Source organism: Ceratotherium simum, chromosome 18 (assembly GCF_057802395.1).
Source record: "Ceratotherium simum simum isolate JZ-2026a chromosome 18, ASM5780239v1, whole genome shotgun sequence".
NCBI classification, from domain to species: Eukaryota; Metazoa; Chordata; class Mammalia; order Perissodactyla; family Rhinocerotidae; genus Ceratotherium; species Ceratotherium simum.
Window position 1 is genome coordinate 9,687,036 of NC_141917.1, and position 23,691 is coordinate 9,710,726.

The 23,691-nt window shown below is 37.4% G+C and overlaps 1 protein-coding gene across 12 annotated transcripts in view; it reads right to left on the bottom strand.

The window, feature by feature from the left end:
* CTNND2 (catenin delta 2) overlaps positions 1 to 23,691 on the bottom strand; it is an 879,093-nt gene that overhangs the window by 377,687 nt on the left and 477,715 nt on the right. For all 12 annotated transcript variants that reach the window (XM_087443138.1, XM_087443127.1, XM_087443130.1 and 9 more), the window contains 3 exons: positions 22,322 to 22,356; positions 21,816 to 21,932; positions 7,225 to 7,397 (listed from right to left, as the gene is read on the bottom strand). In XM_087443138.1, the coding sequence (XP_087299264.1) occupies positions 7,225 to 7,397; positions 21,816 to 21,932; positions 22,322 to 22,356 (325 nt within the window). The remainder of the gene's footprint in view (positions 1 to 7,224; positions 7,398 to 21,815; positions 21,933 to 22,321; positions 22,357 to 23,691) is intronic.

Genomic DNA, 23,691 nt, shown 5'->3' on the forward strand with positions numbered 1-23,691 from the left:
TGTTCTTGAAGGTCTCTCTGCAATCCTCTTACAAGGAGTATTTTACCTTGACATTATATTAGAGATCTGTCATTGTCGTATTTTTGTTTGTACAGAAAACTCTCTGGTTCACAATTATGACATTGTTCTTTTGGGGAAGTTTGAGCCCCTGAAAATATGGCACTCTTGGATCGGAGTGTGGCATCAGCCTCAATACCAAGCATAGTTCTTTCCCATCACTTCACATTGTATCTTCTGTAGAGGGGATAGGGATGGCATGGGGTGACAAGGGGAAAACATTCTCGGAACTTGGAAACTTATTTAATCCTCATTCTTTGGGGATTTGGCAGTACAAAAAATCAAAACAAAAACCCGCAATGCTTACAGCCAGTTAACAAAAGACTTGACAGCCTGGACTCTCTCAGGAATCTTGACTTCAAATCATGAGTAAGCAGTGTCACTGAGGAAAACCATATTTTGTAAAGCAGATCCATGATTTACGGGCAGTCCTTGTAAAGATGCATTTAGACCTGCCAAGTTTCCTGGAGACTGTCAGCGAGGCCCCTAACTCTGGGTCAGGAGGAATATTTGCCCAGAATGCTGGGCAGCCAGGTCGACAATGTCAGGAATGGGGAAATGGAGTCCCTGTTTCGTGGCTTCCCAGGGGGCAGCCTAATGACTCTGGATCAGCAGTCTGCTCTCCCATCAGCCGTATTCATCACTTTTCATTTTCCGGGATTACCATCAGACCGGCGAACCTCAGAATTCACGGTGTCTCCCTTCTGCAGATAATCCTGGTTGTGGTGACTAAGGTCACTGCTGGGACTAGTGCTCCCGGCCAAAAAAAAGCGTCATGAGAGGCAAAGTTGGAGAACACATTTCAAAGGAAGGCAGAGGCAACAGGGCCAGGGCCACAGAAGATCCACAACACAAGGACATGATGATGGATTTGGTGAGGGAGGAGTTGGGGCTGGTGTCTGAGGGAATGAGGTACAGACAAGAGTAAGTGGTGACTGGGCAGTGACAATAAAAGCAATGACCGAAGAACATTCTTCCAAAGAGTTAAGAAGCCTTAATAACTTTTAAACACTGAAAAACAGAACATGGCTTTAAGATGACGTCTTTGAAGAAATCCATTTCTAAACCAGATTGTTCTGGTAACATGATGTAGTAATACCAGCTACACACTGCTGATTAAAACGTCTGAGAATTTGCTGGACTTTGCAAGGGTAAGTTTGCAGAGGGCATTAGGCTCACACATGCATATGGACACAGCTATTTACTCTCACAGCCTGGAAACCAGAAGAAATCACCGACTCCAAAAGGCAGTCTTATTTTGGTATCATACAAAATGTTCCTATAATATAATGCAATTAAAATGAATCTGCATCCCCAAACAAGTTTTGTGCCCTTGCACTTACTCCCTGAGAGGAAATTAATTTGCTTGAACACTACTACCATTACTCCCCCAAAATCTGACAACTTCTCTTTTGAAATTGTCTTCAGAAGGAATGTCACTCTTTAAAATAATTCCCAAGGTAGAAAATCCTGGTACTGTGAGAAAGGTTTGATTTTGGAAATAGCCAAATAAAATCATCAAGCACTTTTCCAGCAATTCCCTTAAGGAGTGCTGGTTTTGGTAAAAACTAATATGCAACACAGAGTAAAGAGACAGCTGCTGTGAGCAGTTTGCACCCCGTCCCTGGAGTCATCATGGCTGAGATGAGGAAATATGAGCTGGGTTTACCTGGTGGTGGTATTGCGCTAACACAGAAGGGTGGTGCCCAGAGCACATGAAACTTAAGTAACTGGAAAAGGAAAGCACTTGGAAGGAATTCCTTCCTCGGATAAGAATATCTCAATTAAAAGGACCAAAAGAGCATCTACAACCTTGGGGATAACAATGGAGACCACCCCCTCTGCTTTCTCTTCGCATGAGGGTCCAAAATAATGGAGGCGGGGAAGGGGGTGAGAGAGACAGAGAGAGAGAGAAATCTTGCAAACCATATTGTCCCTGTCACTGCAGCTAGTAGGAAGTGACAGTGGATACATTTTCCCAAGACCTCTAAGCCACCAGTACAAACAGGGAGGTGCAGATTTTTGCATTCTAAATACTGTTGTTCCTTCCCTCTGACCTCCCTTTAATAAAAGTATTATCAGGGTCATTATGGATAAATATTCTGAAAAGTATTTCATATGGCCATGAAAAGAGTCTACCAATGGAAAGGAAATAGAGAAAAAAAACTAAAACAATGACCTAAGTGTCTTATTTAAATTTATCTTAAGGAATATGTAAGGAGGGATTTCTTGATGGCAACTCTTTCTAAAAAACTACATGAACCTTGGCAAAAATATACTACATAAAACTTTTATTTCAGCAAGAGGCTTATTTGGTGTAACTTTAATACCAAAATATTTCCTCAGAAGGGGAAATGTTATAGTAAAACACATACATCCCTGCAATGAGAAATGTTTCAGTTATTGAAGCCAGATTAAATATATTTACACTGGAAAGAGATAAGAGAAGAAGATTTTAAAGCAGAGCAATGAACAGGGATTTCCAATAGGTAGTCATCTGAAAACCATCTTAAAAACAAATAAACTGCCAATTTCCCACAAATATGCCAAGGAAAGTAAACAAAATGACATGATTTCTCCTCTAAATGCCACATAAAGTATATTTTCTACACTAAACATATCTCTGCAATTTTGTGTTGTCCAATTTTATTAGTGACTTTTCTCTTTACCTAATAACCACTTCTTTAATAATTAAGCAAACTGGAGTGATGTCACACTAGCTGTCTGTATAACCCTTTGCATTCAATGATCATTAAACAGGTGTTTATTGGGGATTTGCTCTTCCTTTGCACCCTGCGGGTCTCTGTGTCCACCCCGCCACCACCCACAGAGTTCTCCATCCCCTTGACCTTCACATCTACCTGATGTGAAAATGCACCAATAAGCAATGTTCCAAACTCAATGAACACATCGGCAGAAGTGAGCAGATGGTGTATTTATAATTATGATATAGCATAAATGAGATCTTTTAAGACATAAAAGTCTGTGCAACATTAAATAGAGAGGCCAGATCCAAAAGAAACGGCAATTTTGCTTCTCAAAAAGCTTACTGCTTTTCTAGAGCATCCACTATTGTTCAGTTTTATTTTATAGAACTATCACACAATTCTTAATTTCCTGCAGCAAGCAGGCATCTCCCTGGGGTTATGAATGTGCACATCCTTTCTTCAGTTCCGCTGGAGAACATGAGAGTGAGCTTAAAATCTTTACAGCCCTGCACTACTTTGTACTACATCCCTGTACTTCAGACAGATGTATACTTTCATGTTTCTCGTATATTTTATTTCTTTGAGGGACAAAATGCTTGCTGAGGCTACTTTATGTTTGGACATGGAGACAAACCAACATTCTTAGAGTGACTTCTCTGTGCCAGAAGTTGTTTATTCAGCATTTCGTGTAATCCATAGGAAATTTTATGTGAGTGGAAGCAGGCAAAACTTGGAGGAGAATCAACTTCTTTATCCTCTCACCATGCACAGCCTTTGCAGTATGATTATAAAGAACAAGGCTGGGGTTTGAGGAGCTGACGAACATTTGATGAACCCTGGGCCAGTGACTCTGGATGTGGAGCTTAATTTTGTATGGTATCCACTCTTGCAGCAAGGCAATCTGAGGGGAAGAAACAGACTAACCTGCACCTAACTATAGGGTATTATTTGTGAAATGACAAAATGATGCTTTCAACACATACATCAGGCTGTGTTCCTTGCTCAAAATTCTCTACTGGCTCCTCACTTCACTCCAAGTAAAAGACAAGATCCTCACTATGATCGACTTGGTCTTCCATCCCCTTGAAACTCCTGCTCTAGCCACCTCGGCCTCCATGCTGTTCCGTCAACATGCCAAGCCACCTCTTCCCGGAGCCACTGCATTTATTGTCCCCTAGACAGCTCCCTCCCTCTTCTCCTTCATGTCTTTGTCCATCACCTTCTCCACAAGGCTCCATAGGCCACATTCCATCCTGCACTTGGGATCCTGCTTATCCTAGTCTACATTCATTTCTTCCTCACAGAAATCATCACCTTCTAACAAACTATGCAATTTATTTATTCACTGTGTTGATTTTCTGAGTCTCTATCACTGATTCTAGAATAGTTCCTTGAGGGCAGGGATCATGTTTGTTTTCTTTACTGCTCCATCCCAAGCAGATGCACCAGCTCATGGCATATAGTAGGCACTCTATAAACATCTTGAATGCGTTAAAGTATGACACAGAGATATACAAATGGACTGCAAGAGCAGCTCTAGTTTGACTGGGGTACCTCACAAGAGCCACACAAAGGCCAAGGTTGACTTGGAGGAGGAAGAAAGGGATGGAGGCCAAACCCACACAGACTGTTTAGAGGCTGGGGTGGGGAGCCTGCAGGGCAGCTGAGCAGACTGCTGGGGGTGGGAAAAAAAGTAGCTATAAATCGGCTCATGTCACTTCCCAGAAAGGCCTTGGGGTCTGATGGGAAGGATCTTACATTCTCTCTCCTCCAGCCCAGCCCCAGGAACTCAGCCTAGAGTCTAAAGAGAACGACTTTCAAGGATTTTAGTCAGGGTAATGCCAGAGAAGTAATATTTTATGGCAATTTTGGTGACACACAGTTTTCCTTTCAGACTGATATGATGGGGCGATACAGGCTATACGTGTATCACCAGGGCATGACATACAGCCTGGTGATGCTCACTCAACAAACGTTTACTATCTTGAATAAGCTAGAGTTTTTTAAAAATTGAAATTAGAATCTTTGAACACTTATGATACTCTTTTGAGACTGCATTCTGATATGATTTACGAGCTAGACAGAAAATCCTTTGCTTTACTTTTTTTGATTACACATTTCCTTTTTGACAAAAAGATGAAATGTGTTTGTGGTGATTGATTATTGACCTTATTACCTTGGTCTGGCATCTGTTAGCCATAATTTGAACTTCACTAGCCTTTTTGACACTTTCTGGCTACAGGATATTCTAAAAATTAATCTAGCCTTGAAGGAATGAGTTCTAACACCATTCAGAATATTGGAAAGAATATGTCACAGGCTCTGCAAAACCAGTGGAATAGTGGGGTTCCCAAGAAAATCTGAACAAAGGAGATGTTATAGGAATGGGATGTGGCCTCTCTACTTTCAAGGGTTTAATGCTGAATGCAAAGTAAAAATACTAGTTACTTGTTCATCATTTCTCTGACATTATTTTGAAGTCACAGGTCCTGTAGGGTGTTCAATGGAACATGCTTTTCATACTGCAGCACTAAAGTTAAAATTAAATCATGGTACTGATATTTACCACTTAGCTGAAATAAAGAAGATTAGATATTCACAAACAGCCTCAATCCTGTTAATCGAGTGGATTAGAACAACACCCTGGTCTGATTATTCAGACATCTTCATCCACCTACTTGTCAGGTGAATGAGTATGCTGGTAACCTCTGCCTCAACTTAAGTTATTACCATGAACACACATCTGTGGATGCCTTCAAACTATAACTCGGATGACCTCTAATACATAGCTTCAATATCTTTACCACTGAGTTACACTTTCTGATTAAACTTTAAAGCAGACTTTTAATGTGAGGCGCAATCCCGTCACTTTGAGCTTCCACTGATTTACTCCCATGGCAATTAGCAGATGATAGAATTAACTCCAACAAGTGGAACTCCAACAACATGGAAGTAGATAAACCGCCATAATGCCTGTCCACATTTATACACCACTTCATAGCTTCAAGCTATAGATACATTTAATTGAAATGGTCAATATATAAAAGGAAATCTATGAAATGCTCCCTCTTGGAATGATTAGATTTCAATTCAGTCAAGATCCTGTTCCCATTCTTACGGTTGCTACCTTAAAATGGTGCATGACAACTTCTCTAAATGTGACGAGCTTGAGTTTTCTCATCTCTAAAATGTGGATGGTAATACAGCCCTGTTGTGGGGATTAAATAAGAGGATGGATATAAAACAGATTACTTCTGGGTGCTCAGTAAATGGTAGCTATTAATTTCATACGTAAGAAAGCTTTGATTTAACAGCTAGTCATTACATAGCTATGTGTGAACTGGGCTTACAAGATGCTAACAGGTAAGTGATAAGTTAACTGATTTTTCATTTTATATTGATATTTCCATTTTTCATAATGCTCAGCTATGGGAATACTGATTTTTCATTTTTTTTTAATTGACTCAGTCTTTTCAACTAGAATTACAGGGGTCTTAGATATTTGTGAGAAAAAGCCAAAGCATGAATACTAAATGAGTTCAAGATAAAAATAAAAAAAGGTAGAAATGTATTGTTTTACTAGCTATATGTCTTAAAAGTCTTAGGAGATTGGTAAAAGCTAAATTCATAGCTTTCATAGGTTAATTTATGTATAAAATATTCCTTACTTCTGAATGTGGCCCCTTGGACCTACAAGTACAGCCAGATACAAGGGTACAAGAAGGGCTGTAATCCACTTGATTTGCTTCCAAAGAATTAAAAATTGAGTGTATTCCACCACGATCAGTGTATCATGGTGAATATTACAACATTTACATCTTTCTTGAAAAAAATTCAGATTAGTAGCCACTTCTTTTTACCAAGAGATGTTTTTAATTGCTGCTAATAAATCTGTGCAGTGAAACTATGAGAACAAGTGCACACCTTAAAGAAAGATTCAAGAGCACATTTCAAAATAAAACTTGACAAAGTATAACTATTCCTAAACTAATCACAACTATCCTCAGAATAGTTCTGTATACTTGATTATGCATTTATACCGTGTTCCCTTATACAATTAACCCCAACGAATGATTTCATGCTTATTTTTTCAGGAGAAAAAATTTGTTCCAGGTGCATGCACAAACTCAAAACTTCCGTATGTCATATTTATATCACATACAGACTCAGGAATAGTAACTAGACACATATTTGCATATTCACACAGATAAATATATACAATATAGATATAGCATGAGAAAATCACTGATATTCCTAAAGAAAACGTTTATAATTCAGTGTTACTCTATTTTATTATTCATCTCCTTCACTCACAGCACCAAAGGCATCTTTCGTAATTTGTGGGACGTGCCTAAGAAAGGCAGGAGGAAGCACCATGGCCATCTCACAGCCCTGCTCCCTGCCTGTTCCCTTGGAGCCCATGGACGAACACGGCAGAGGGCCCCCTTCCCACACGTACCTGGCTGAAGCTCTGGCCCGTACCGCGGGCTTGTGTGCTGCGGGCAGGGAGCTGCGAAGGGGCTGTTTCACCCAGGGCCAGGGTCTGGTTGCTATGGTAGCTGGCTGGATACTGGAAGGACCCTTCAGGTTTGGAATTGAGCTGAAGTGCACTCTGGGAGAGCAGGCTGGGCCCTGCATTGAAAGTCATTTAGAGCAGTAAGTGACAGCCTCAGTGAAGCAGAAATGACATGTATTATTTATTGAGAGTAGCCTAGAATTATCACACGCTCATGATTCCAGCCATCTATGCTTTGAATTCTGAGAACTAAAATGACCATATAATTCGACTCCAGCTCTTAAATGAGATTTTTTTTTTTTGGCAGTTTAAACGTTCTCAAAAGAGTAGATTTTTTCAAATGATCTCATCTTGACCTATATAGACTCAGTTCTTATGAGACAAATTAGTTAATCAAGTAGTTATTTTTGGATCAGACAATACCAGAAACATTTGAAATAATTTAGAAGTCTGCCTTTTGGTACATGGTAATTGTGGTAATATAATTACATCTTCTATTAATTATCAGGATGCTAAAACACTCCAAAGCTTCCAATCAGTGGCAAATTCTTCTGTACAAATAGTGATGTAATACCTCAATGTCTGAAGGGTAGACAGTGTTTAAAATATTAATAGCTCTTCATACAATGTAGAATTCACCCTGATCTCACATGATCTCTGACGGTTAGTTATCTTTGCCATCACAGCAATGCACGGTAGCAGAACAAAGAGAGGATACGGTGCTAAAATTGGTGCTGCAAATGTGGCTGATATTAAGAGCGATGGAGAAATGAGAATCAGTTCCTGGCCTTATTATTTAATTATATTGTGTATAAGAAATTGTGTTTTATTTTCCTATGTTCTATTTAGTTGGGATCTTTTTAAGAAGGTAACTATATACACATAGACTATGGTATAATCATTATCCCATCCTTAATCTCCCTCTTTTGCTGTTTTAGACGATAGTATCATTTCTAATAAGTGTGAGCAAATTTCAAATTCCTTATTTCTTTCTTTTTAAGAATAGAACATGACTTTCTATTTCAAATGAGATCATGGATTTGACATCACGTGGGCCATTCTTTGCATAAAAATGTGTCCTTTCTTAAAAAGCATTGTTTCACATAACCTCTGCCATTTAAGACCTTCCTCTTCCCTCTAATTCCCTGATAGAACTAAACAATGCAAAACTACTTTTTCATCATTGGATGTTGAATAATAAGCCAATTAACTAATATTGGTATTTTGGAATCTGTGCAGTTTCCGGAAAAAAGTCAAGCAAGGAAATAAAAATGTTTCCATCCATCCCCAATTTCATCATGAAGGGCATAACAAAAGTACAATTGTAATCCTTTCTCTTGTAATTTAGAAAATAGAGTCCCAAGAAAACCGTATATACCAGATGGTGAAGTTTGCAATAGCCTGCAAAAAATCATTTAATCCATACTGATGGTGTAATAGGGCTAATCACCAGAAATATGATGTCTCTATGGGGAGTGCATTCAGAGTTCCATCCATTATGGATGCCAGGAATATACTGTCCCCATTGCTGCTGTGGAAACTGCCAGGCACAAAGACAGAGCCAAGGGGTGGTCTCTGAGGTCCAGGCCATGGGCAGGGTGAGATATGCGAGAGCCTCTGGAAGTGAAGGAGACCCCTGATGGGGGCAGAGGCAGATGGGGACTAACCGCAAGGAGGAGGAGAAAGAGGTAGGTACTGGGAGGACAGTGACGAATTGTGACCAAGGGCTTTCCCCTTGGTGTCTACCTTCTTGAAGCTCCACGGAGGAGAGTGAGCTACGGTGGAAAAGCAAAGGCCCTTAAGGTAGTGGTCACCATTCTACCTGACGACTGGCGGTTTCCCACTGAGACTTCCTTTGCTTATTTCTTTCGGGACAGTCTACCCAGACACAATGGATTGTACTCGCCATGCCCCCTCCCCCATGATAAAGCATCTCCAGGGCAATGAAAATTGAAACAGATACAACAGCGCACAGACCTTTGGAAATGTCAAAAATGAAATAAGATAAAATCTTTAATTTCATGTAAACAGTTTAACATAATCTATAAAGCAAAAGAGTTGCAAGTTGCATGTCCTGGTGATTTGCCTTTTAAAGAGATTGTGTGACTTTGCTCTGATGAACTTTCTTGCATATGCAGTTAGCAAGTCAAACAAGTTTGTAAATTCTGAATAGAGTCATAAAATTATCTCTAGAAACCTACAAATTACTCTCCATGCAGAATCTGAAGGCGGCAATTTAAAGTCCCCTTACAAAGGAATTTCAATTAAAAATATGATTTATGTGCTTCTGAAATATATATCATGAAATTATCAAATCTGGTCATCCTTTATAGAATCAGTCGTGTATTTGATCATTACTCAATGAAAACAAACCAAGATTTTCTATTTCATTTCTTTGTTCACACATCACAAGCATGAAACCTAGATGTACTCTGACAGAGGTAATTGCAACAATGAGCAATATATCATAATATTACAACACTGACACATCACCTGGCAAGGACAAAATGGGGCAAGAGCCAAAACACTGCATGCATTTTAGAATGATTTTTCCCTTGCTGACTAAATTTCAAATGAATGGCATTTATTCATTCCAATTTTAGAGAGTGCAGATATACGAGCATATAAAAAAGGCTAAAATCAGAGGACAATTCTTAATTAATTTATCATGGAAGTAAAGTTTACATATAACTAGTTCTTGATCAGCTTTATTAACATCACTGTGCATTGAGGTAGAAGATACAAATTTTCCAGAGATTTCAAAAGCATTTATAATTTTAGGGCTTTAAATTATTATTTTTTTTTCCCCAAAACTTTGGACTTTCCATCAAGTCTTGCTTGGGCTAGAGGTAGAATTAGGCTGCAGTCCTAAGGACATGAAGTGTATCCACTGGGGTATGGGGACGATGTGACAGGATTTCTTGGGGTGATGGGAGGCAGAGGAAGAGATGACCTTAAAATGTCACCTAGGGAAATGAAATGTTGCCTTTAATGCAATTAATTGCTCCAAGAAACTTGAACTATGAACAACAGTGGATCACAATGTCCTATTAGGTCACAGAAAGCAGAAGCCACCCTCTGGTATGTATGCTTCCAGGACATTGACCTAAGGGGTCACAGTGACTTATTTGACTATTCTGAACCTTCCTCATTTTGGGACAGTCCTCAAAGCTGAATCCAGGGGTCTGCTCAAAACGACTCAGCCCTGGGGGCCAGGAAGAGGAGGTGAAACTGTTTTCTGAGAAATTGATAAAACTCAAGAGAGTATGTGTCCTTGATTTGATCAAAACATATTATTCCCAACTGGACAGAGGGGAGAAATTCCAAGGGAACCACAGAGTTGAGGGACGTGGAACCTGCCCTTGATCCTAGGAAGACATTTGGAGCAAAGCAGCTTGAGTGTAATACCGATATCTCAATATGTTTTCAAATACATGAATTGACTGGAGACTACACAGCAGCCTGTGAAAAAAATTGTCCCTGTGTCTTTTTCATTATTCTTAGAAACGTAAACAGAGGTGTGGAGAGGTTAAGAGGTCAGCCAGTGCCATACACTCGGTAAAATGAAGATGAGACTCGGATCCTCGTCTTCTATCTCCAAGTCCAGGAGTTGTTGTTGTTCAACATCAAAGCACTATTTAAATCATATATACATATGAACATTTTAAGGTTGAAAAATTCTTCCCTAAATAGAAGTCAATTTGTTTGCAGGAGACATCTTCACGCCTCAGACTGTGGTACTTCCCCAACAAACCTCTCCTTAGAGATTCCAAATATTGGCCAGTGGAAGCTTGCTGTCCACCATCGGTGGGACAGAGATCAACCTTGGCAGATGGAAAGGGTGAAATGTTAATTTTATGCATAAAAATTCAGACTCACTTATTGGTCCTATAACACATACACTACAATAATTAGTTTCTTCTTAAATGTACTAGATATTTTAGAGTTTTCATGATCATGTGCACTCATTCTGCTTGCACAGGTATAAAAAGGCTTCATCTGGAATTGCTAAGTGTTGCCTGCTTTAGCCAAATATCAGTCCCAGAAAACAGTGAAACAATTAAACTATATACTTTGCAATAACACAGAAAAGAATAGAGGCCCATAATGTGGCATTCCTAAATTGTTATTTAGGTCACAGTCATGCCAGTGGAGTGGGTGAGTGTGTGTTGGGAAAAAATCCAGGACTAGAACTCAGCAGACGTGGGCTCTAGTCCACCTTCATGTTTACGAAAGCGTAGATGATGATGACGATAAGGATGATGATAGTAATCCCCGCTAACCTTCACCTGGTACTGACTAAGTTCCTGGGCACTAACTGTCCTGAGCAGTGTACATCTATCAGTCCATTGAATCTTAACAAGATCTCAGTGAGGAAGGTACCATCATCCCCGTTTACGTCAACAGAACTGCAGGTCACACTAACTGAGACCACACAGTTGGCAGTGGTGGGCCTGGGTGCAGGCAAGGCAGGCTGGCTTCAGAGCATGTGTTCTCCACCACGCTTCTTTAGTCTGTCTCTCCAAATTTCAGTGTCTGCAAATTTGAGCACCTAAGGAGATAATGGATGTGCAAGTGCTTGGAAAAATGTAAACTGCAATAGCACTGTCAGTTATTAGTACTATTATCTAATTCTCTAATTACATAGCCACACGGTCTGATAATAAAGTCTTGATTGGGATTTGTTTGTCCTGAAAAACTAATTACAGTGCTGTCCCCTATATCACTTAAAGTTTTCTTTCAACACCCCATGAGCTTTCATTTTACAAATGAGACATTCAAGGCACAGATCATAAAAATGGCCTGCTTGAAATTAAAAAAACAAACAAACAAAAGCTCGCGTCAGAGCCAAGAGATGAGAAAGAAAAAGTTCCCTCAGCCTGAACTTCCTTTCTCTGTCAACCTCCAAACTCATTCTTAAAGTGCTGTTTAAACATCACCTCCCCCATGCAGCCTGCCCTGATGCCTGATTGTCCAGGGAAAGTTAACCCTACCCCCACCATGCTACCCTAACCCTCTGGACAGACCAGACTCGGAGGAATTTTAATTGTTTAACAGAGGGATTTGTACAGTATTATGCAGCAACAGGTTCTCTAGAAGAAGGGTAATAAGACAAAAGCAGACATTCTGAACATTACGGTGAAGGCAGCAGGACTGTGTGTTTAGACACTGGAGAGACCAGGACCAGGAATTTCCTGCAGTGCAGAGAAAGGAAACCTGCACTAATTGATGAAATCTTAACTAGGGTAGTGGGTACAATAGGAAGGGAGAGAAAGGGGCACATTTAAGAGACATTTTAAAAGAAAAGCTCATGGGGACTTAGTGACCAAGTGGACAGGAAGTGATGGAGAGCCACAAATGACCGGACACTCTTCAACTGGTCCCTGGAAGGATAATACCACCAACTCTGCAATGGGTGCATGGGAGTTTCCCACAATGCAGAGTTAAGTCCTTCACAGAAAACCCAGCAGACAGTACAGCACTGTCATAATCAGATGCACACCTTCTGCTTCTATAGGTTTTAAGGTGATTTATTGGGAGTTGCTAATTCTGGTCTGCTTTAGTTGAACATCTGCCCGAGAACACAACAAATATTAACTAAATGAGTGTGGAAAAGCAGAAACGCCCACCATGTGGCATTCCTGAGGGAAGGATGGGCAGGAGACACGTGTGCTGAGGCCTGGATGTTCTGGGGAAGCACGTACTTAATTTTTAAATTACAGAGTTGGAGGAGATGGTGGGAATTGATGTAGGTAGAAAGGGAATCTGGGCTTGATTTTAACACTGGCTCTAACAGAGCCTGACTAACTTATTCTAGGTCTTAAATAATTTCCAAAATCAAATTTTGATTATATGTAAATGAAATTTTAGGATGGAGCCGTAGCTATCAAAGTCATTAGGAGTGGATGCTGCGGCAGCAAACACAAGACAAGGTCTCTAGGGGGTAATTAAGTTATCAATTTAATTCCAAAGGATTATTTTACCATTAAAAGAAAAGTGTTATTAACAAGAATGCACTAAAATAAACAGCTACTAAAGTCAGGCAATGTCTTGAATAGGTGCTCAATGAATGTTTTGTGGGGCTGTTAATTCAGGATAATCAAAGGAATAATAAAGACACAAGTTGAGATAGACAAGTGCAGGACTGGACTCCTGACAGTGCAGCTTTGTTTAGATTTACGTTTGTCGGGAGTTTCAGAAACATTTTTTTACTCTTAGGTTAAACTGATTCTTTCAAAATGATATAAAAACTTATCTTTATGTAGACCACGGAAAATAACGCCAAACAAGATTCATACACATCTATCACTCACAGAGCATCTGCATCCATATCCATTCCCTTGCTATCTCATCTTTGTGGAAGGTGAAGAATGGTTTGAAGGTTAAGTATTATTTTAAATGAGAGGAAATTCTTAGAGCAATATCAAATAAAGAGAAAGGGGAAATCTCTTTGTAGAAAATATTAAGTAAGAATAAAGGAAATAGGTGGTGGAAATTATATATATACAGAAGGGCTGTTATAAATTACAAAATCAATGAGAACAATTGTCAATTATTTGTAAGATTATTGAATTGATTTAAATCAGGCTCAAAGCACTTTAGTCATATCTAAAACTACAAGTTAACTATAGAGTAAAAATATCGACTTTTGCTTAAATTGTACTACTTCGTTTCACTTATAGCAGTGGTGTCTTCTGTATGGATTCTGGATGAACTTGTCAATTTACAAATTTACTTGGAATAAGAGGTAGCTAGAGGTGATAAACTGTTTGTTTTCTTCTAATCTTCACTAGTAACCTAAAAAGATCATACATAAAAGTTTCACTGAGGAGTTTACCTGAAAATAGTGGTTCTGCCCATCTACCATTCCTAAAATCAACTGAGGGAAAAAGGTCTAGGGGCTTGTTATGCAAGGAAGCTCAGAGTGATGTGGTTGTTCTGTGGGCAATGTTTTTAAACCTCATTTCTAAATCTCTAGCTCCAGAATATCAATTTCATCTGGTCAGCTGCTTTCAATGTGTAATGTTTTATGTGAAAATTAAAACCGTAATGGTCCCAGGAATAGAGAAGTACTCATTTAGTTTTTGAACTGATCTAGATTCAACCAATGTTATTGGCTTAATTAGTATGCTTTTTGAAGTTTGACAATTTTATATGGATAAATTGAAGATTGGTAAATCATTGGCACTACGCAATAACTCACTTAGTTTCCTTAAGTCTGTATACAATGGAGAGAAATGGGCAAAACAATATTTATCACAAAAAATAAACTTCAAGTGTATAACCTTAATTTATGTATAGCTTGAGAATTTTATTGTGCATGGGATTTTACATGATGTTATAATCCTGGATTGGTATTTTTTTATAGCTCACTCCAATTTCCAACTATTTCCTTGTAAAGGTTTACCTTCAGATTATTTACCTTTTAAAAAAAATAATATAGCACAAAAAGAGGGAAAGCATTGTACATATTCTTTATGAATAAATAGTCTCAAGATAATAGATTCACATTTCTCATTATCAATAATTGTGAAAAAAGAAAATTAATACAAATCTTTAGAAGAAAACAAAATTTAAAAGCTAAATTCTGAAAATACTATAATTTAATCATGGAATTATACTAGCTTAAAAAATCAGTTCTTGATTTGCCACAAATCACAGACTTTCCTTAGCTATCCTCATGGCTTGCTTGTGCATTTTATTCAGGTCCCTGATGAAATATCTTCTTGTAATGGAGGATGTCCTCGCCCTTCCGTCATTCTCTCAAAACTAGAGCGGTTCTCAAACTTTCTGGTCTCCTAACCCTTTCACACTCTTAAAAATTACTGAGGACTCCAAACAGCATTTATTTATATGGCTGACATAGAATGCTGACTATTGTATTAAAACTGGAAAAGGTTTAAAACAGAAGGATACCTCGCACACCTTCCATGAGCCGTCAGAGCAATGACGCTATGATGTGCCATGCAGCCTCTGGAAAGTTCCACTGAACTCTTGTCGTGTGAGACTCTTATTCTCACTCTCATTGTGTTAGAATGAGCATGGAAAGGCAAATACCATTGTAGGATTATTGCGAAAATTGGTGCCTTTACAGACCCCCTGAAAGGCTCTCGGAGACCCCAGGATTCCCAACTACACTCTGAGAACCCTACCCTACCCCTTACCGGCTTTGTCATCACTTGTAGCAATTGTCTACCTGAGCTTACAGCATTTAGATGGCTTGATTTCTGCCTTTCCTGACTAAAATGTAAATGCCACAAGGGCAGAGACTCTGTGCTGCCATTAGTAAGTGCTTAATACATACATTTAAAAATTGAATGACTATAACACCTACCTGTGCCTATAGTGATACAATAAAATCCCATCATATCAAGATTTGATTGCATGTGAAGTTTTGATTGCTGTTGAAGTGAATTATTATTTAATCAGTTGCAGTTACAATGTTTTAATTTCTAGGGGAATCCCACAAGATGTCTCCATAAAGTATTGCCGGGAGTCCCCTCCTTCCACTGTCCTGAGAGGAAGAGTCTGCTTATTCTGACTTTCTCATGGGAACTGAAGCCTCTCTACTTTTTCTCATACTCAAGCCAGTTCTGATACTACCTCACTTTCATCAGCTTTCATTTGATCCTCCTCATATTTGTGTCTTGGGCACCTATGGTGCCTTGACAATTTCAAAACTCAATTACAGTTTCATTAAAAATTTCCACTAGGCTCTAAACTTTGTGGTCGATCACAGGAGACCCTGATAACATAGGTGAGAGTGATGTTTTTAAGGAGAAATTTGCATTGTTCCCTCTTGCTTAGGGAATGGATAAAGAGCATTTGGTTCTTTATGTCTTTGTCTATCCTTTTGATGCCTAGGTTTGCCTCTGAGCGAGGGACCTCTTTGGAGAAGGTATAACATGCTTCTTAAATGTCTATGTGATAGAAGGAAATCAAAGAAAAAGAACTTGAACACTAGCTGAACAAAAGGTAGAGACAGCGTCTGGAAGGGAAGATAATTATAGCTTCCTGGAGGATATTACTACACTCTGTGTGCCGCCTGGCTGTTTTCCCTCGACTTTGGCTCGCACCTTCCATTTCTGCCACTGAAAACTTCTCATTGGCTCTACAACACCACAGGTAGTGTGGGGAGTGGGTGAGAGCGAATTTCGAAGTGAAACAAATGGATGCAAGTGGTATCTAAAGATAACTTTAGACTTGGAACCATGACAAACTTCTGGAAAGGAGACTGTCTCCTTTGTATGTCAAAAACTTGGACCAAAGGGCATATGATGAAGTGACTACATAGAGAATAAACAATCTGAGGATGAACCCAACTAACTTGAATAAATGCATTTCCAAGAAAGGACTTGGGGGTCTCCAGAGTCCAGGTGACAGTCCTCAACCACTGCCGGAGTAAGGGGAGCATAGGACTTGAATCTGGGTTTTCTGGCTACAAAGGCAGGATGGGCTACCTCATACCCCCACCCAAAGGCTCTCTACCCTGTTGGGTCTAACTGAGGATCTGGTTTCCACCATAATAGAAAATAAAACAAACCAGTCCTCTTTCCATAAGCATGACATCAATATTCCAAGCCACGTGATTAATATGTTTATCTTTTTGATTATTTAGTTACTATAAAAACCTTATACTCCTAAATCACTTCTGCATCTTTTAGTGCCTTGCTTACCAGGAATTATGAAAATATCCACTTCATAAGGATGTCTCTCACCTTTATTATTACTATTGCATAAGAATATATGGAATTATCTTTTATAGCATTTTAATAACCTAATCTCTCAACAATTCTCTCATCCCATAGACTCAAGTATATTCACAGTAATTAAATGAAAATGACAGACTGTAAATCAACAGTAAATAATACATTCACCTCTGTCAAGTTATATATGATTATTCTATTTGGATTCCACCTATCCAGAATGGTAACATATACAATTGACTCTTGATTTTTTGAATATATTCTGATTTGAAAACTCAGAATAAGACAACATTTCTTTCTTTGCTATAATATTCAGAATATATTAAGTTCCTAAGATTTTCCTCCTACCAAATGCTTGGATTTTCTAGAATACGGTAGAATTCCAATTTGTGCATATGCTACAGAAAAAAATTACTATTTCAAAATATAACATTTAAACAAATTAACAATCTTTATAAACATATAAGTCATTTTCTCCCAAGTTGTCCATTCTATTTGTAATTTTGACTGACAAATATTTTCGTTATTTTTTGGCTGAGATATAATTACCCTTACCTCTGAGTTTATGTCTCCAAGGATGGATGGGCTAAATAAGGTACTTGGGCCAGGGCAGCTCCGGTCAGCTGTACATTATGTGAGAAGCTAATGGCCCCGAGCTTCTGTCAGTAACTTTTTTTTTTTTCCAGTAAAGCAACAGCAATTCTTCTAGTAACTCCGTGACACGTATTTGTTAGAATTGAAATTACACAGCCAGCAGTCACGAAATAGTGGTGAGGTGGCAAAGGTTGTACACAAAATTTACATATTGTTTAGGATAGCATTTTTTTAAAAATGCAAAGTGTTGGAAAACACTGATGACTGTATGACACTATACTCAATATAATAGAGCAGTTATTGCTTGCCTTAGGGCCAGGGAGATGGGTTTACTAAGATTCAAATTTTATTTTAATCAACCCTTGGAAAGAAAAACAACAAAAGCTTTTAAACACAATGAATTAAGTACTATGAGCTTAGGTGTTGAGATTGGTTGCCATTTTGGTACTATTTCAAGCTGGTTTTAGACCGTTTTTAGTCTTGTTTTAGACTCTTGAGTTAGGACTAAGAGACTGGCTCCGAAGGGCAGTGTGCCAGGTCCAATTTAGCATTAGCTATTTCATGTCTGCTGTAGCTAATGAATCCATTGATTGACTAATCACAAAAACAAGGGGCTAGAAGAATCTGACGGCTTGAGCTAATTATATGAAATGTGTCAAAGAGCCACTACGTGTCTATTTGTTAAGTTTATATATCAACAACATAAGCGTGGTATGCTGTTCTACTATTTAACAGAATATTGTGCTGATTATTCTCTTGGTTCGCTGTGTTCATTCTCCACCATTTTGTCCACATAGACTATATCACAGGGATCTCTTGCCCTTTGGTTTAGGGTTGGATTTGGCCGATGGGAGGCACAAGCAGGACATCCGAAGGCAGGAGGAGAGAAAGGTTAGGATATTCATTCATCTGCTCCAGCAGAGCCTCTTGACTCTGCTGGACTAGTCCCTCGACTTTTCCTTCAGGACTAAGGGTAGTCAGGGCTTCCATCTGTTGCTACTCCCTGGGTGCCTCAGCAGGCATTGTCTGTTTCCTTAATCTAGCCCACTCCTTGTAAATAGTTACTTAATTAAATTCTCAGATTCTTTGAGTAGAATGTGTTTCCCATCTGGACCCTGATACAAACCCAAAAGCAATTGAGATTTTTATTTTACGACCCTCTAAACATTTAAAATCAGCAATAACTGATCCCCCAAATGATAGTTATCCACTCAGTATTTTAAAATTAATCTTCTAAATTTTACTCAATTATTTTCAGTCTCAAAGTGACTCTGAAAATGTTAAGAACCAAAGTTTCTTAAGAATAACAATATCTGCATTTCACTGTGGTTCAGATGCTTTGGCATGAAACTTCTGAGTGGTGCTTTCATCACCTGTTTTTTTGGTTGGTTTTGCTTTGTTTCTTTTCCTATCTTCAAGTAAAGAAGCAAGGGCTTACAAAAAGAACAATCAACTAAAATCCTAAGAGTCTTCAACTAAATATATTCCAAAAAAACCCACTGGAGTATTTAACTTGCCTGTAATAAAGATACATCTTTTGTAGGTAATTTTCAAACACACATTGCAGGAAAACAAAAGTGAACACTAAAAATTCTTTCCATTTCTTATGTGTGTAGTAAAGTGTCTCAAGTAAGGAAGCTCAGGATTATTAGTTGACCTAAAGCTAAAAAAAGCTCATATATTCATCCCTTCTGTTATTTTATTTATTTATCTCTTCTACCATTTTATTTTATATTACTTTACCTCTGTGTTGCTTTTATTATTTCCATCTTCCCAGTTTCTTTTGGTTTGTTTAGCTCTTTTTAAGGTTTCCCAAAAATGAGTACAACATTCTTTTATTTTGTCTTTTATTTTTAATAATAAAGTTAAGATTTTCTCTGAGTGCAGTTTTTTTTCCATGCCCCTATGTTTTCATTATAAAATGTCGATATTTTATTTGCTTTTTAAATAGTATGTAATTTTCTTTGTTGCTTCCATTTTGATTCAGTAGATCCAAAAGTATGTTTCTTATTGTGGATATATTTTTGCTTCTCATTTTATTGCTTACTTTTAATTTTATTTGATTATTATCAAAGGATGTAGCTTGTTTTAATTTTTAGGATTGTCTTTACTGTCCAATAGCTGATCAAGTTTTGTAAATTTTCCCTGGACATATATAACAAATGTATATTAACATTCAATGGATTTAACTTTTTAAATTTATTTAATACACTGGTTGGTTAATTATTTGTTCCAACTTTCTGTGGCTTTTTCCTCTAGCATTCTGTCTGATTCTGAGAAATGTGCATTGAAATGTTCACAATCATATTTTTCACCAACTTCTTTCATTTAATAGTTTTTGTTTTACTATTCAGATGCTATGTTCTTTGGAGCATATATGTAGGCTTATTGGATTTTAGTATGAATTTATAGCATCTTCATAAGTAAAGACATTTTCACTACATAATTCCTCTTTGACCCTACTTAGTGCTTCTGTATTAAATTCTACTTCATCTCACATTATTCTTCACCATCTCACTGTTTGTGTTTGTTGTATTTGCTGTCACTACTTTGTCTATTCCTTTTTTTTCAAAGCTTCAGTACATAGTTGTAAGTCCTTCTAGTTCTTCTATGTGAGCCACTGCCACAGTATGAAACTGACAGATGGGTGGTGTGGTTCCACACCGGAAAACAATCCTAGGCCACAGTGGTGAGAGGGCTGAACCTTACCATCAGGGCTGGCTCTGTCTATTCCTTTAATTTCAGCATTTATTTCATTAATGTAAGTGTTTCTCTTATAAACATCACATAATTATTTTATCTTTGTTTATTACAAGCTTGAATTTTTATTCTTTTCAAAGAATTCAGTGTGCTTACTTGCAGTGCTAGAGTGATATACTTGATTTATCCCTTCTATTTTAATTTGTTTGCCTCTTATTTTACTTTTTTTTTGCACTTTCCATGTATTAATGGTTATCTCGTCTCCTAAACCCACAATCAAACATGTTTCGCTATTATAATATGAAAAATGAGATATCCAATATCATCTCCCCTCCCAAAACATACTATTTTAGCTCTGCTTTCCTGACTTTCTAATAAAGTGAGTACATGTGTGTCAAATATTAATTAAATAGAGTTCTAACTACAACTACCCCTGCAAGAGAAATATATTTATTGACTCAGAGAGAAGAGATAACAATTATACTTTTTAAAATATAAAATACAAAAAACAAGGATAACACAAATCATGCATCTTACTTTAGAAGTTTCATTCAGGGCATGCTATGAGTTTAAATAAATCTGGATATTCATGATGATGTTATCCTAAGAGCTGTAGCATTATAAAGATTATAGAGAAAGTGAACTAATATGTAAATTAAATGGTTTCAAGATCAGTATGCTATCTTATTCTTATATCTTCCTTTTATATGGCAAGCCTTGATGGGTATTCAAGGAAATTTTATTTTTTTAAATTAAGGGATAAAATGCTCCACTGATTTCTGATGTAGAAATTATCAGGGTAATCTATCTTTTAATGATTTAATTTTTAGCTTTCTGTGGGATTTTATTAAAATAAGTCAAGAGAATTTTACGATTTATTAAAGTGAGGCTCGTTTCAACTCATAGCACTTTTATTTCTAAGCCTCAACCACTCTGGTTGAAAAATATACAATTAAATGGAGATAAAGAAATTTTTAGATATTCTATTGAGATTAATATAGCAATGCAAGATAGCTAAATATAGAAATGTAAGGAGTTATTGTTTATTACTATAGCATAGTACTAAATAGTTAGTACTGAATACATTATACCAATTTTTTTCTATTTTGTTATATAATTGTTGTACTGTTTAAGATCTCTACCAAGAATAATCTGTATGAGTAAAGCATTGGCGATTAATTTTAAAATAGACACTGTGTTGATTAAACAAATATATGATGAGTTCATATGAGGTACTAGTCTAGATGCCAGAAAGGATATCAGAGAATTTGTGAGAATCAACACCACGTCAGTAATTGGTGAGAAATCTAGATGCCAGTTACTGACGTAAGAGAGTTTATAATCTAATGTGAGTTGGGGTGGGCTAATGTGGGAAAGAAGTAGATGAAATTGGAGTAAAATGGATAAAACAAGTATAAACATATGTTGAAGTCCTATTAGATATGGCTCATGATGTTAATTATACTAGGAAAAGGAATGGCATGATACTCTTATATTTTAATTCTCTTCAAGCATGATTGTCATTTGACTTACTTTCACCTGTTGAATAATCCTGTGGGTCAAGTATTCCTGATTCCTGCAGCGATCTAATACAGGAGTCCACCAGCTCAAGACCTGTTGTAAGTTCATCTTCGATATCTTTTTGACCATCTGAAATACAATATTTTAAAGTGATGAACAAACATGTGATAATGTTAACATTAAAGCTTTAGGTTATCATTTAATAATGGAAAGTATCCTAACCAAAGATATTACCTCCATGAAGTTCTCATTAGATATCACACTGTAACCCTTGGTCAGCCAGTATTAAAAGCCAAGGCCAACCAATTCCATGTATCCACGAAGAACATAAAAGTTACTAGGAAATTGAGAGAACTTAACTCTCATGAAATCATGAGCTATCACAACAACTTCACTTAATTTTAGTGTCACAGCGTTATATTCATTTCTATAGTCTTTTTCTAAGTTCACAAGAAAATTAATCAAGAGAGATACATGTAGAAACAAGTGTAAGTGTTCATCAAGAAGCTGTCTTTTACCTTGTGATTGCCAGTGAAACTGCTCTTCTGCTGAACTGTAAAAAAGAGAATACACAGGTATAATGCACTGGTTAGAAATGAAAGGACCCTAGACTATAAGACACAAAGGCACATTAGAGTAGTAATGGTGGCTCCATGGCACATCCTTTAATTTCTTACTAGAAAAAGGATCCCATTTTGATACAATCTTAACTTTAACCCATTTAATGTATACTTCTTTTGATTCACAGGTATTAGTATGTTATAAATGGACATTGTTCAGCAATTTTCAGAGAACAGCTCATTTTTTACAGTGCCCACCTTATGGTACTCATTCCTTATAACAGCTCCTATATACATGTGGTTCTACCAAATTTTAGTTATTTTAAAATACAAGTCTGAATAGTTCATGTAGACTTTGTCAGGTAGTCTAATAAGGAAATAATTTTCTCCTTTTTTCATTATAAAGAAGATAAAATAAATCTATACTTCCTTCTAGACATACTGTATGAGCAGTTCCTTCCAGGTGATTATTAGCTTAAATTAAGTAATTTAAAAATTATAACACTTTACCACCAGCTGAATACACAGTTACCAAATTCTCATTTTATATATACATCTTATAAAAGGACTCAGGTAGAAAGTGTTGTTCACATACGTGATATGCCAAAGACGTGTGCAGAATGCATCTATGTAGGCAACACAGATTTCTTTTGAATGATTTATTAAATATGTAAATAAATTTAAAATTTCTAAATATGAACAACTGTTTCATTATACATGCAAATCCTTCCTACATGGCCCTTTTTTATGTGTCAATAATTGGTGAGAAATCTAGATGCCAATTACTGACAGGTATCATTTTGAGAACAATTTTCTACACTATTTCACTAAATCTTTTACTCAGCTTCTATGAATAGCTCATCAGTTTCACAGCAGCAAGTGGATTTTAGACCTTTGATCTGTACCTTAGTGGTGGTTTCTGAATACATTTATGGGGCATGTTCACTTAGTAAGTGGCATTTTATATATGGGTAGAAAATGCTTTCATATTTGTAGTGTGTTGAATGGTGCCCCTCACCCCCCCAAAAAATATGTCCACATCAAATCCCTAGAAACTGTAAATGGTTGCTTATTAGAAAAAGGGTTTTTGCAGAATTAATTAAGTTAAAGATCTTCAGATGAGACCATCCTAAATCAAATGATAAATGTCCTTATAAGAGATAGAAGAGGAGAGAGAGACAGAGGAGAAGACCATACGAAGTTGGAGGCAGAGATTGGAATTATGCATCTACAAGCCAAGGAACGCCTGGACCCATCAGAACCTGGAAGAGATAAGGAAGTATCCTCCCCCTGAGCCTTCATAGGGAACATAGCCCTGCAGGCCCCTT